This window comes from Amblyomma americanum, chromosome 7 (genome assembly GCF_052857255.1).
Source record: "Amblyomma americanum isolate KBUSLIRL-KWMA chromosome 7, ASM5285725v1, whole genome shotgun sequence".
NCBI lineage: Eukaryota > Metazoa > Arthropoda > Arachnida > Ixodida > Ixodidae > Amblyomma > Amblyomma americanum.
Genome location: NC_135503.1, coordinates 34,772,345 through 34,787,686, shown reverse-complemented (window position 1 = coordinate 34,787,686; position 15,342 = coordinate 34,772,345). Strand labels below are relative to the sequence as shown.

Here is a 15,342-nt window from a genome sequence, read left to right as displayed (position 1 = left end):
ATGTGGCTACCACCATCAGGGTAGAACTCGTATAACCTTAGGATAAGCTGTCAAAAGCCAAAGCCACTGAGCCACCGTGGCGAGGAACTAATACATCCACTTAAATAGCTAACCGAAACCTTCCCTTTCATTTCTATTTCAACATAGACCGAGATTAAATAGCTAGGTAGCTTTTTGCAAACAATACGAATGTGTCCCCACAAAATTTACGGTCTTCCAAAAGCAACAATGCACTATAAGCTCACAATGCATCCGCAAATCATTTGAATTACTCTCACAGCACATTTACAATGTGTACAAGGTGACATTAATTTTACAGATATAAAAACCAGCCACTGCAAAACAAGTGTCAGTGCTGTAGAACTAGCCAGAATTTCATCGTGTCGGTAAATTTCAGCAAAAATCACCTTTTTCAACGTTAAAACCACAAAATGGAGAGGTTACAAGAAAAATATACCTGCTCAGAGTAATAATTAGCAATTCACGGCCACATTTTTTATGACCACTGCACTAGGTTACATACATAATAACCTCTTAAGTACCAAAGGTGAAACAACTGCAAGTACATTAACAATAACATAAGATGCAATAACACTGCAAGGTGGTATTTCTTGCAAACCACTTTCGAGGCACTGGCAAGGAACTTTCTTGTTGAAAAATTGCCATTACTTGCAGTGCATAGAAATGTATAATGAACAACCATACACAATTGGCATTCACACCATTTTTTTTTCTGTCAACGAAACCCTATTTTTCAAGAAATTGTAATACCTTTAAAACGTAACTGCTCTCTGCACACATCTAGTTGATAGTGAGATTCATAGTATGAAATAAATAAGTAAATTGTCACCTCGATCCATCACTCAAAGACGTCAAATATAATGACACAAGGATGAGATCGACTGCACAAATGCTGGCTTGCTTTCTCTGGCTTGGCATAGACAACCTTGATTTGCTGGTCATTCTCATTTCAATCTTCTATTAGCTATTCAATGTGCCAACCACAAGAAGAATCAACCTGATTTCAAGTGGGTTTTGATAAGTTCTGATAGCATTTTCCCAAGCTACTTCAACTCAAATTTAACAGGTATGTAAATACAAAAAGACGGCTGTGTCTATTACTCCGGCAGCCGGGAGAATCGTCCGGCTCCAGCCCCAGTCCAGCACAGGGGCTGCCGGCAACTTAGAAGCTAAGGACAGATGTTCAGACGTGCGAAGTGATGAGTAGCTGGGCTTCCTGGTTAGTCCTGCATACGGACTGCAGACCACATCGGAGCTTCTGGCTATCTCAGCCGAAAGCGCAAGCAGCATTCACTGCTTTCACTCTCGGCTGTGTCAAGCTGCGTGTGCTAAGTGGACAACAAATTGCTTCTTAGATGACAAAAATGGCAAAGGAACTGTTCTCACAACCTACAACACAGCTGATCTTTGGCAAATGCAGAGTCAACACGGCAAAAACTACAGGCTGATCTCAGTAAGCTCATACTTGCCACTTCCATGCTATAAATGTTTGTTACTACTACTGAACAGTGTTCGGGGGAGTCAGGGACCGTGAAAAAAAGAACACAGATTCCATTCTGCTAAGCAGCCGATGGAGAGTAAGTGTCAGGAGAATTTCATCCCTGTGATTCTACCGGCTTCCAGCAGAACAGACAGTGCCCAAAAAGCAAAACAAGATACATCTGTTATCCAGTTTGCCTTCAACTGCCTTTGTAAAGCAACTTTCAGAGTCATCAAACACATATTACAATGCTACATACCATGAGTTTGGGTGATCTGAAAGCCAGCATCAAGAAGTTGCATAAGGTTTTTCCCACCAATGGTGGTTGGGTATTCTCTGCCCCTGCGGGCGTACTCGGCGTATTCCTTCAAATCGGGGCTTTCTCTCAAAAATGTTTCCCATGTCGAGTGGCATCCTGTAGATTTCAGGTAACCTGAAACCCCGAAGAGGTGAGACAACAACTAGCGGCCAAAAGAGCCCGCGACAGCAAAAGTACTCACCAAGAACCAAGCGAGCGATTTCAGAAGGCATCAAATACTCCATGGTACTCCCCGTTTTTAGTGCGCAAAGCACACTAACTGAATGAAAGAAGCCAATCAGACCTCAACACACCCTGCGGAAAACAACAGAAAAATACATATATGACCTTTCGACAAAGTTGAGCGCAGCCATGAGCGATGAATAGTGTGAGAACACAGAGGGTGGAATAACACGCCCGGGCTCTACCTGCACAAAGTCAGCCATCAAGTCAAGAATGAGATTAGCCAGGTATGTATTACGTTATATACTATATTAATGCAACATTTGCACGTCCCTTCACGCTCTATCACTATAATAACTGCCTCTATAGCATACACACACGAGTTTGTGTACGCTGGGAAGTAGTAGTAGTAGTAGTAAGTGTTTAATCAAAAATCAAAAAATATAACAAAAAGGAAGTTAAAAGATTTTTGCTCACCTCGGCATCTGCCATCACTGTATCGGCGACACCTGAGCTGGGACAGCGGAAATAGAGGATAGGAGGCAGTTTGAAGAAGAGAAACGAAAGAGGTGAGGGGACAGCAAGAAAGGACATAGGGAGTAGTCATATTTACACTATTTACAGAGTCCAAATAAAGTTGTCCAGGTCATCTGGGAAGAGACTCAAAACGAGGATTCGCGCCATGGGCTTAATTAAAGTGAGCGAAGACACGACAAAGCTTTTAAGTTCAAAAGCGCTCACGAAGTGATCGTAAGTAATAAACGAGCACATAGTTAAATTACTTTGGAAACGAAACTTCGTACTTACCCAACATTGCTCCACAAACTCACATGTTTCAAGCATCCCTCAACTTCTCACCACAAAAAAACAACCGAAAGCATAGTTTGCCATGCTAGCCTGCCTAGGCCAGCGACCACAATCCACAGCGGCTAGAAACGGCGCGTAAAAAAGATGTTAAAAGTAGAGAGACGGCTATTTTATTTAACCGCACTAGCTAGAAAACTCCGAACCAAAATACAACAGGATCATTTAACAAGCATCTAAATAACAGCAGGTTACCGCGCCGCCTACAAGCTGGCAACAAGTTCTTCGCGGTTCTTTGCAACATTTTACTTCCTCCATCACATTACAAAGCGCAGTTGACCCGAGTGCCGCAAATGGCGCGACAATCTGCTAACTTCCAAATTTTGGGAAAAAAGTATTATGATTAAAGCGCTTTGAAAAAAAAAATTAGTAAGTTGCGTTTTCTTGCAATTCTATAGAGCTTTTTAATACAGACCTGCTGCTTCAATCACGAAACATGGTCGCTTTGATAAATTTATCATTTTAAGAGAGTCTTTTAATAGTGAACTAGATAGTCTTGTACAGTCACAATTACGTTTGTAGCCTAACCTCTTATAATATTCATGCTAAATAAATTTGTTGGTATTCTTACATTGATTATTTCTAGCATATATTTTTCTGGCACGATTGCGGGAACGATTCATCAACTTCGTCTGGCCACCTAAAACGCCGTGTTGGTTTCTGGGAGAACCCCGTCGCAGGTCTCTTTTCTGCGGTCGACATGAGTGGGTTTTCACGGAAGGTGCGTGGTGCTGCTCGTTTTTCGCTGCGTAAGGACTCAAATACCGTGCTTTTATTACATTTTCTACTTTGTAACGGTTGGCAGTACATAAATGTCACAAATTCAGCTGCATTTTACTTGGCTTTCTAAAAACTCATTTTTTCTCGGTAGATTCCTTTCACGTGGCGATAGCTTCGAGTGGTGCCCTCGTTGGCTGCGTTTTGCGAACTGCTCTTTTGTTCACTCTCGAAGGCGTTGCGTTTTTTTTTTTAGCTGTATTTCTGCATTACTCCATTTGCTGTTTAGCATTGAACGAGGGAATGTTACGGTTTTATGAGTAAAGTATGCCACATGTGGCGTTAGGTGGTGCTAGGCCTATTCATGCCAGTGCCGGCATAAGTGTTCCCGTCAACGTGGTCTGACCTAGCCGGACTTTTGTTATGCGAGCTGTGCGCAACACGGTACTGCTTACTCTCTTGCTGGCTGTAAAATGAGCCGCCAGCACTGACTTTCTGATGTCGTTGAAAGTCTTCTCACGATAACTCGTTTTTCTGCTTCAATTCTTGCAGCCCCTTGTCATCGACGGCCAAGGCCATTTGCTTGGCCGTCTGTCCGCGTTAATCGCAAAAACACTGCTACATGGTAAGCACTCTCGTCTTTTAGCATGCTGACATCAGTGTATTGTTAACATGATGATAACTTTCACACATCCACCTGTATGAAGTCGATGTGATTATACCTCACCCATGCATCACCATCTGAGCTCTGTTGTGATGCTTTTGTCCCCAGAGGTGTCGGTTGTGGTGCTATATTTCGCTGTTCTTTTTTTTTTTTTTGCTCGCCTGTACAGGCCAGAAAGTGGTGGTCGTGCGGTGCGAGGGGATCTGCATCTCCGGAAGCTTCTTCAGGAATAAGCGTAAGTCCACCGAACGTTTACGCCTTGCTCATCTGCAGCAACGCACTTTCGCATCGCTCCACGGTTGAAATATCGGTTTGTGATGTCGCGTCTTTGGTAAGCCTACTCTAGACGTGGCTAAGTCATGTGCTTAGCTTGCAACCCCCGTCATGGCTGGCCTAAGAAGTCCCGAGACTGAACTACGCGGGATGCAAAACAGTTAAACGCGGTTTCTGTGATCGGGCAACCTGCTGCTTGCACATATGAAAGCAATTGCCGTGATCATGTTGTACCAGAAAAAACTGCATTTGGGCAACATCTGGTTTTAGCTGCACGTTCACAGTATTGAAGCCCTGCACCAACTTGGGTGACACGTTTTTAAATCAGTTTTTGCTTTAATTGGTGTAAGAGGTTCTTTGTAGGACAGCATGGCAAGTGCTTCATGAGTGAGGATTTACTTTAAATCAGACACATTTTAAGAAATAAACGTCGCCAGAACCATTTGCTCTATACACGAGCATCAAAGGCATGGCTTGCGCCACCTGTTAACGGCTCATTTGGATTAGAGATCTGAAGTACTGGGTCAAGGGAACAAGGTGCACAAAATAGGCGTTCCGAAACGAGGTATGCGACGTTCAAATAAGTGTTTCAATTGGCTTATCACTTAGTGGGCTCTGAACTGGCATGATGCTTTAAATGAACTTTGTAAGCCGTACGTTGGCTTGAAACTACGGTATTGGTAAAGAGGGATTGCGTCGCCAGGTTACAGGTGGGTACAAAGGGCTGTGTCCTTCAGACAACTACCGAAAACAAGTGAGAAAGTGGACTAATAATGTAAGCAAAAGACCTCGCTGTGTGTTATAGGTGCCCCAGCTTCGAGTATGGCACATTTCGTGCCTCTGCGTGATGTTTTTTTTTTTTTCTGAATTTGTAAACTTCACCTTTGTATTTCTCAAAACAAACTTTTTGGTGTCATGTGACGTAAGCATGGGTAATTTTTCTGTGAATGATCATTCTTAATTGAAATTTTATGCACCTATTCCTAACACGGGCATGCAGTGAACTAGCAACAGAAATTGCATTTTTGTTTTTTACATTTTAAATGTGATCAGGTATTAAGTGCTCTACCAGAAAAAATGAAATTTATAATCCTGACTTAATTTAAATATTCGTATGTTATGCGCGGCCGCCCACCTTTTAGTGTGCACCGCACTTCGGGAACTGGCATTCATGCATGTCCACCTTCCTTGTTTTGCGTGCAGTGAAGTACTTGTCATTCCTGCGGAAGCGCTGCAATGTGAACCCGGCGCGTGGTCCGTACCACTTCCGGGCGCCCAGCAAGATCATGTGGCGCACCGTGCGTGGCATGCTGCCACACAAGACCAAGCGTGGCTCCCTCGCCCTGGACCGGCTGAAGGTGTTCGAGGGCGTGCCACCCCCCTACCACCGCACGAAGCGCATGGTGGTGCCATCGGCTCTGCGTGTGCTCAGACTCAACCCGAGGCGCAGGGTGCGTGAACCCCTCTTAGCTGCTTCTGACAGGAAGCCATGGTCTTGATGATGGTCATCAACGATACCATGGCATGTGTGGGGTATTTATACAATGTCACCGTCGCTTGAGTGGCATATTGTGGTATGTGGTACAGAGGGTGGCTTGTCAGGTGGTGTGTACTGGTGTGTGCTTTAGCAGGTCTTCCAGAAGCTGGTCACTTTCCCTCTTCTGCTTCTTTGTCCAAGGACTGATAGGAGTGTAGTGGGTGATAACCCAGTGCTTCATTGGTGTAAACTGCTTCCAGGCTCTTCCTTAACAGGCTCTGAGCTGGGAACGACAGTCTATTAACTTTTTTAATGCGGAAACGCAATGGCATCGACTTTTCCAAGCACACCCTGCAACATTGCATGCTTAGAGTAAAATGGGATTTTAAAGGGACAGTCTATTGTCTGCCATGTTTGCATCAATTGAAATCTCCTTGCCCAAATAACTAACTGGCTATGGCACTAAGAAACAGTTTTTCACAATGGGAATGACACTCGTGGTAGTGCAAAAAAGAATTAGGCAGTGGCTTAGCTCTGGTTAAGCCTGGATATACAAGCGAAAAGCTCCAGTTATGCTTGGTTTGAAGTCATGGTTATGCTTCGTACCTTAGCTGGTATTGTATACATTGTTTATCTATCTGGATATACAAGCGAAAAGCTCCAGTTATGCTTGGTTTGAAGTCATGGTTATGCTTCGTACCTTAGCTGGTATTGTATACATTGTTTATCTATCACAAAGTTTCGTAAACACCCTAGTCTCACTCAAAACTTTCACTAAGTCGTACCACGTGGTCGTCGTAACGGCGAGTCTTGGTATTTTCCTCTGCTGACTCTCTTGTTTCCTCTTCCTCGCTTGGCTGCTGCTGGCTGAAGATGCGGCCAAGACACGCTTTTCGGCTTCTTTCGGACGTTGTTTAGCAAGGCATATTTCTTGTTGTTCAGGCGTTTCCGCTGCACGTTTAGCTTTGGCTTTTATCATTTTTTCGCTGTTGTGCAGCCAACTCCCAAGCGAGTACTTCTGGATCTGACGAATTTAGTTTCTCAGCTTTTCTGCGTAGTCTAGCAGCAGCTGCACTCTCCTTCCCTTCCATGTCGAGCGTGCATGCCTATTCTCTGGCAAGCGCATTATATAGCCTCCTTGCGCATCCACATGTGCAGTAGTGTGCGGCTGCGCTGAAAGGTCAGGTGACGGAGTCTATGGCGGCAAGGAGCGACCACCTGCGCAGCGCATGGCGCCACTCGTTTTCGCGCATGCGCATAACTCACCAGTTCGGCTCTGACCCGCTTAGTGAAGCTTTTCACTTCGAAAAAGACCTCATAACCACTGTGACTGCCGCGCCACCTAGGCAGTGGGTAGCAGCAAGAATGAGAATGACATCAGCCAAGCTGCATAGGTTTTATTTAAACCATATTTTGAGGGCATGAAGATGGTCAACACAGTCTTAAAATAATATGGGTGAAATCTATCCTAGGTAACCTTTTTGCCAGTAACAAGCACTGCTGACAGCAATGCCACTGTTAGCATAACGGTAGTCTGCCTTTTTGAAGTTTTATCTACACACTAAACAATTTCTCACCCTTTAGGGTGTAAATCAGCTGTCCACACCCTTTTCCAATTGTTCGGTGCTAAAAAAGGGTGCGGAGATCAGCACCCTTAAGGAAGGGTGCACTTGATACTTCAGAGGATGTAATGGTTGCACCCTCATTAAAGGGTGCTATTTTTCCGCAACATCTCTACGAATGCATGTTGGAAGGGTGCTCCACATTGATTCACCCATGAAGCAAAAGCCTTGGACTGATGCGCGCCATCTAAACTTTCATGCTGCGCACCCTTCCTGAAGGGTGTTCGTCTGGGGACAGCTGATTTGCACCCGTAAGGGTGAGAATTTGGTTAGTGTGTAGTCTTCAACAGTAGACTATCACTTTAGGTGTGCGCTCCATTGCGCCTCATCTGTACACTGTCTAATGGTTTTTTTCCCCCTTGTGATGAGCTTGTCATTCCTTACCTACATCGAGCCCTCATGGAGGACGATGCGATCACCTTTGCAAGCTGATAAAACTCAAACATCTCTGCAATGAAATTCTTTTGTGAGCAGTGACTGACTGGCTGCTGTGGTTTTTTTTTTTCAGTACTGCACCCTCGGCCGCCTTGGTCATGAAGTTGGCTGGAAGTACCAGAGTGTCATCGAGTCCCTTGAGCTCAAGCGAAAAGCCAAGTCGGCCCTCTACTACAAGGCCAAGAAGGCTGATAGGGTAAATACGACCTGCGTTGTGCTCGTGGCTAGGTGATCATACATCTTCTTCAAGCACCACCACTCCTAAATTTGTCAATGCTTTTGCTTCTCTAATGTGCTGTTGGTAATATTTACATGGAGCAAAGAGTTCAGCAGCCTTAAAGGCTGCGCAGGAAGCAAGTTGTGTGGAGGCTCCATCAAATATGCATTCTACTGTGCACTGATCTTTTATGAAAGCCTGGACCCAGGTTGTAATGACAGTGCACTGTCATTGATGCGCACAGCAATTAAGCTAGCTTATCAGCAGCATTGTGGAGATGGTGTGCTTCTGGAGAGGGTGTTTGAAAAGATCACATATCCTTAGTTGGATTCCATGATGCTTACATACCTACATTGTTTGATGACCTGTGATATCAAAACTTTACTGAGAATCCTGACCAGTGTTAACCACTCGTTTGACTTTTTGGAACGTGGAGCTCATATCTTTTTATTTCCTTTGCAGAAATTGCTGGCTCAAGCCAAGGAGCTCTCAACGAAACAGGTTGAACCTATGGCAAAGGTTATCAAGAGCTACGGCTACGATGTCTGAACTTGTCTTCGAACTGTAATTAAATGACAGTGGGCCATCCAAGTGCTGTGGTTTTGAAATTCTGTGCACTTTCTGAATAACAGTGCATGCTAGTAGTTGTGGGCAATGCTGGTACTGTGCAGAACGTTGCTTATTCCTGCAAACAAGTCAAATACAGTACACACTAATTTTGGCTTCAGGACACCAGAGATTCTTATTTCAATTGTCAGAAGTGCACCTTAATATGATAGGCTGAAATGTGATTTTTCGGAATTCAGTCTCGCTACACCACATATTCTGTGTCTGGAGTATGAGCAATACTGCAAAATAGGCCGCCTGTGGCCTCTTCAGAAGTGCTAGACTAGCAATGGAGCCTCGTGAGCAGTGATGGTCATACAATGCCACAGGCATCTTTGATCGAACTCTGCAGGTCCAGTGTTGCTTAATCGCTTTCGAAAGCTGTGCCCGGAAGCCAATAGAAAGAAAATTGCTCATACAGAAAAGGTTTCTGTAAAAGCTATCAATTGTATAATAGATGCAAAGGGGTAATGATCTGGATCCTCGAGGAAATGGATTTCAGTAGAAGGCAGAGAGAAGATGGTTGCTGCCCTCCGAGGTACTTCAGCCGCTATCCACATTGAAATTAGCGAGTACAGATGCAGTTTGGTAACAACCTATGAGCAGAAATGTGAACACACCTCCAGGGTTATCGAGTGGTTTTTTTGAACTTCCAAAAATAAAAATGACAGACTATTGTCGGTAATGTGAACATTGAGCGCAGCTCCACGAATTAAGGTTTTGCGGCCGCGGTGGCTCTGTGTTTGGGGTGCCCGGCTACTGAGCTGCAGTTCCCGGTTTCGAACCCGGTCAGGCTGAGCCCTCCAACTACAACACCTCTTTAACTCCTCCCATTTACAGCGCGCCAAGATGTGACACTGCGCCATTTCCTTTCTTCCAAAACCAAATTTCCGGTGTGAATGAATGAATAGAACTTTTTAGCAAAAAATATATGGTGAGTGGAGTCCTTAGTCCAGGACTCCGTTGGAGATTGCCGACCATTGCACCCCTCCAGGCGTGAGCTGGTCGGCATCCTCCCACTGCTCAAGTGGGGTTTCTGATGATCGCTAGCTCCGGTCTTTTTTTTTTGTTGTTGCATGCCCACACCATAAATACGTTCGAGTAATCCTCACAAAATGGACAGCTATCTGAGTATAACGTAGAATGTATCCTATGCAGAAGGCTGAGGTGTGGATATGTATTAGTTTGCATAACACTACTTTGTGAGCCTGTGGGTATGTTCTCCTTTTTAGTCTGTAATAACTTCCGATATGTGGTTAGTCTTTCCTTTTCACCAACCTCGGCTAACCACATTTCACTCTGCTAGTGCGACAGAATTGTTTTGCTGTTTTTAGTGTACTCTTTATTGTTTACTGTTTTTTTAGTGGCCAGGGCGCCAACCCGATACAAAGCGGTTAGTCAATGTTAATGGACAACCGGTTACTACGACGCAGAACCCAGGAATGGGTGCCCGAGAGCTGTGCTCAAAACAACTTTGGGTTGGCCGGTATGGAAGTGGTAGCACCACATCATTGGGGTCCTGGCAGAATCTGCCTCTACACAACGATTTATTATGAACTCAGAAGATTAGTTCTTCGTACAGAGAACTGTGGAGGAACTGCTGTTCATTGCGAGTCAAGGGCATATGGGAGCATGTTGCAGGGATTCAGCATGAAAAAGCAATTTACTGTAGAAAATCTTAGAAATTCTTGCATATCGCAATGGATTGTCTATTTCTGTGGACAGAGCAGATGGCATCCTTCCTGCAGATCGCAAAGGAATTGTGGCCGCCTGTGGCTTCTGCAGCGCATCATTACTGCATTCTTTTGAAGCATTAGAGCAGCAGGAGGCTGAAAGTGCAAAGGAGCGGATGTATAAAAGGTATTGTCTAGGTGAAGCAGTTTATCTGACGACCAAAAAAATGCTGGAAGCAGCTTTTCTCAGTTGGTTTAATGGCTGCTGAAACAAAATGGAAGCTACTCATGATGACCTGACAGGTGATTAAGACCAATGGTTCGATGAACACTTAAAGAGAGCATAAGACAGTGTTGAGCTTGTGTGCAACTTGTGTGGTTTTGATGGGCAGAAGTGCCTTGTACACTAAAAGTTACGTTCGGGTTGTGTAGAAAATATTTTGGTAAGCCACTGTGTTCATCCTTGAAAAAAAAATTGTTGGTGGTTTAGCTCCAATTAACCCTTGTCGAAAGCGAAAAGCTGCATCTCTCTGGCTACGTTTGTGGTCGAGAGACTGGCGGTTTCCATGGGTAGCCATACTGACACTCGCAGAGTAGTAGGCATTTTTTTATTTGTTAAATATCTTGCTTTCATCATCATCATTTATTATACCCTTAAAGGCCTCTGTTGAGGCATTACATAAGGGGGGGGGGGGGGACAAAGCAAATGCAACTAAGAATAATACGTTAATACAACAAAACATAATGCAATACAATAAAATGAAAAACGATACATCACAATACAACGTTGGTCAATAATGAAGGGCACAAGGCTGAATTAGGCGGTAACAACTACAACAACAACAAGAAAAATAATAAGTTAACTGGGTGAAGTTTGAGAAGTGTCTTTTATTCAGTACAGTGATTAATTAATGCCTGTCGAAATTTAGTAGCGTCGCGCTCGTTAACAATGTAGTCGGGTAGCAGGTTCCAATTTTCTATTGCAGTTGGAAGAAAAGATTTATTAAATGCCAAGGTCGATCCATGTATACGTTGAATGCTGAGGAGGTTAAACAGGCGGCGCGATGTTCTGATGGGAGCTAGTAATAATGTGTCACGAAGATCAGGAAAATTGTAATATAACTTATGAAAGAGGCAGAGTCGTGCGATTTTCCGTCGGAGCTCTAGTGGCGGGATGTTAAGTGAAGATTTAATACTGGTGATACTGCTGTGTCTATTGTAATTTGAGGATATAAAACGGGCTGCTCTGTTTTGAACGGCTTCTAAGGTGTTAATTAAGTATGCTTGGTGAGGATTCCATATAGCCGCTGCATAATCAAGTATGGTACGGGTGAATGTTTCGTATGCTAATTTTCGAACAGAAGGAGGGGCTAGGTACAGGGATCTTCGGATGAGGCCAAGTGATTTTGATGCTCTAGATGCTAGATATAAGATGTGTTCCGACCAGGTTAATTTGCTGGAGATGGTGATTCCAAGGTACCGATATGATTGGACTTGGGTCACCGTGTTTGACAGGAGTGAATATGCAGATCCGATGTTGGAACGTTTTCGCGATACTTGCATGAATTGGCACTTTGAGACATTCAGCTGCATAAGCCAGTCGGAACACCACCGTTCTATTATGTGTAAGTCGTTCTGAAGCGATAGTTGATCCCTGTTAGTGACAATGCGACGATAAAGGATGCAATCATCCGCAAAAAGCCGAATAGTGGATGAAACACCGGAAGGAAGGTCATTAATGAAGATTAGAAAAAGAAGTGGGCCAAGAACGGAACCTTGGGGAACGCCAGAGATAACGTTAGTAGTGCCTGAAGGATGATTGTCGATTACTGTGTATTGGGAGCGACCTGTTAAAAAGCAATGTATCCATGATAAAACGAGAGGATCAATGGACAGTCCGGAGAGTTTAGACATGAGGCGAAGATGGGGCACGCGATCGAAGGCTTTAGAAAAATCTAAAAAGATAATGTCAGTTTGGAATGAAGAGTCCATATTTAAGTGGAGGTCAGTGGTAAATTCAAATAGCTGAGTTTCACACGAAAAACCGGAACGGAAACCATGCTGCTTAGTAAAATAGAAATTGTTCTGATCGAGGTGTGATGCAACATGTGAATATATGACGTGCTCTAGAAGCTTACAGGCAATGCATGTAAGAGATATTGGGCGATAATTTGAGGGATCTGATCTGTAACCTGCTTTAAACACCGGCACAACTTTGCTTATTTTCCAGTCTTTCGGAAGCAAACCCGTAGTCAATGACTGCTCGAAAATAACTTGAAGGAATAGGCTAGAACTTTCCTTAGTGCTCTTAAGAAATTTTGCAGGAATTCCGTCAGGGCCTGGTGCTTTCGACGTTTTAAGCCCATCAATTATTTTCACAATGCCTTCCGCTGCAATGTGAATGGGGGGCATTTGAGGAAAATTTGAATTGGGAACTGGTGGTATATTTTGAGGGGGCTCATGGGTGAACACCGATGAAAAATATGAATTCATTGTATCTGAGCGGAGTTCTGTGGGAACAGATGCACCACGTTCGTCAAACAAGGTGATGTCTCGTGAACGGTGAGTGTGTGGTGCCAGTATGGACCAAAATTTCTTTGGATTATTACGAATAATGTTCTTCAAGTCCTGATGAAAGAATTTCTTTTTACTGTGTCGTAATAACCGTGTATATTGGTGAAGACATGCCAGGTATTTTTGCCATTTAGAAGCGAAAGTAGAATTTTTTGCTTCACGGTAGAGGCGTTTCTTTTTATTCGATAGTCTTCTTAGTGTGTTGGAATACCACGGTTTCCTAGCATCACCGCGAATACGTATGAGGGGAACGTAAGCATCAATAAGCGATAAAATTTTATTTTTATAGAGTAGCCAGTTTTGATCTATTGTTCGAGCAGGAGAAGAATTTAGGAAGTACGGAAAATACTTATTAAGCTCGGAATTAATCTTAGCGAAATCGGCTCTTTTGTAACTACGGATGTATTTTATTGACGGTTGTTTCATGGGGATTGGAATAGAAAGATCACACAACAGCAATTTATGATCACTGAGGAAATCAACACATGACAGTGACCGGATAAAATCTGGATTTGATACCAGGATAAGGCCAAGAATATTAGTGCCCCGGGTTGCTATTTTAACTGTTTGCATGAGGTTAAATGTGAGTACCATGTCAAGAAATTCGTTGGACTGACGAGAAGGTGCATACAGATTGTTCCAGTCAATGTCTGGGAAGTCGAAATCCCCACAGACCACATGTTCAGCATTTGGAAAGCGAAAATGCAAGTTTGAAAGGACACTGCAAAGATCGTCAACAAAGGTACTATCGGAATCAGGCGCACGGTAGCAAGCTGTGAGGATAACAGTGCTAGAAGGTAGAGATATTCGGACGCATGTTATTTCGTGGCTACAAGTAATCTTGACAGGAAATGAAGGTATACTAGATTTTACAAAAACCAGCACTCCGCCTCCTCTGCGCCCAACCCTATCAAGCCTATGAATAGTGAATAAGTTTTCATCGTCAAGAAACTCGCTGTTATCAACGTCAGAATTCAGCCACGATTCTGTGAAAATGGCAATGTCGGTGTCGTTGTCATGAAGGAGGGTTTCAATGGCCTCTTTTTTGGATAAATAACTGCAGATGTTTGTGTACATTACTGACATGACCTTATGAGCAGGTATTCTATTCCGGCTAGACTGTTGGTGAGGGGGAGTGGAAAATGGAAGCGTAGCCGTCGGCAGTGAGCGCTATGATTTGACCTCTAAAAGAGAATCGGATTCGGTATCGTAGATAAATTTCTTTTCATCGATGATAACGTTTCATCGATGAGACGACGTTAAAGGCGATCACACAAGACAGCAAATGATAATTGGTTTTGGGGGAAATGAAATGGCGCAGTACCTGTCTCACATCTCGGCGGGCACCTGAACCGCACCGTAAAGGACGGGACAAAGGAGGGAGTGAAAGAAGAAAGAGGCCTCCGGAATAATTTCCACCACCTGTGAGGCAGGCGTCATTTCCTTTCCTTAAAAACAAGTTTATTTCACTTCCCTTACGGTGCGATTCGGTTGTTCACTGACATATGTGAGACAGGCTTAATTTCCTTTCCTTAAAGCCAATTTTCATTTCATTTTACTTCCCTCGCGGGCGCGGTTCGGGTGTCCACCGACATATGTGAGACAGGCGTCATTTCTCATGGTTTGACCTCTACCTACATTCAAGGGCAAACTTGCGGCCCCGCTGACGGCTCGAAAAGCTGGCGTAGTGAAGCTTTTCGCTTCAAAAATATTGGCGGGGCCTTGAAAGCCGTTGAATTTCGGAGCTCGGAACCGGCATGAACTCTGTATGCTTTCTGCCGTTTGTAATGGTATTTTGTGTAGCTGTATCACAGGCACGCATTTGTTCGTGACCATTTACGTAACCACGTGTGCATGCAGCGCCACCTGTCCTGTAGCAGGCCAACTCGCCGATCGGAATCGTGTTGGACCGTATAACAGCGCTAGCGTTCGTATGGGGCTCGGGATCGGAAGTGCCCGTGTGACAGCAGTATAAGGATGGCTTTTCCACAAAACGAGCACCTCGTTATGAGCGCACATTTTCAGCGCACAGGAACACCTACGTGGACGGAACTGGCGAAGGGAACGCACATTTGCGCCTGAACGTGGAGACTCCTTTTAAAAAGAAACACCAGCGATGCGCCATTCAGAGTCCCGAACGGCGCGCAGCTGGGCTGGACTCGCTGATGCGCGGCCGATAGCCGTTATTACCGTGGGCTCGCAGCGAGGCTCGGAAAACGAAACTATGCTGCTATGGGG

At 44.2% G+C, this 15,342-nt stretch overlaps 2 protein-coding genes and 1 non-coding gene across 9 annotated transcripts in view; 2 read left to right on the top strand and 1 right to left on the bottom strand.

Annotated features, from left to right (window-relative positions):
• Window positions 1–3,128, bottom strand: part of LOC144098859 (uncharacterized) — a 28,883-nt gene extending 25,755 nt beyond the window's left edge. The window contains exons 1-4 of one of the 7 annotated variants that reach the window (XM_077631771.1): window positions 2,790–3,128; window positions 2,460–2,496; window positions 2,002–2,114; window positions 1,761–1,934 (exon numbers count right to left, since the gene is read on the bottom strand). In XM_077631771.1, coding sequence (XP_077487897.1) covers window positions 1,761–1,934; window positions 2,002–2,044 — 217 coding nt within the window. In that variant the 5' untranslated portion in view covers window positions 2,045–2,114; window positions 2,460–2,496; window positions 2,790–3,128. Of the gene's footprint in view, window positions 1–1,760; window positions 1,935–2,001; window positions 2,228–2,459; window positions 2,497–2,789 lie in introns of all 7 variants that reach the window. The other 6 variants (XM_077631774.1, XM_077631775.1, XM_077631772.1 and 3 more) reach the window with 6 other exon arrangements.
• Window positions 3,129–3,420: 292 nt separating this feature from the next.
• Window positions 3,421–8,842, top strand: RpL13A (ribosomal protein L13A). Its single transcript, XM_077631769.1, has 6 exons — window positions 3,421–3,567; window positions 4,116–4,188; window positions 4,397–4,462; window positions 5,704–5,951; window positions 8,108–8,230; window positions 8,714–8,842. Exons 1-6 carry the CDS (start codon window positions 3,547–3,549, stop codon window positions 8,798–8,800), a joined length of 618 nt encoding a protein of 205 aa, XP_077487895.1. The 5' UTR covers window positions 3,421–3,546; the 3' UTR covers window positions 8,801–8,842.
• Window positions 8,577–8,646, top strand: LOC144099630 (small nucleolar RNA SNORD34). Its single transcript, XR_013307451.1, has one exon. It is a non-coding gene; the product is annotated as a small nucleolar RNA SNORD34 (small nucleolar RNA).
• Window positions 8,843–15,342: the final 6,500 nt, after the last annotated feature.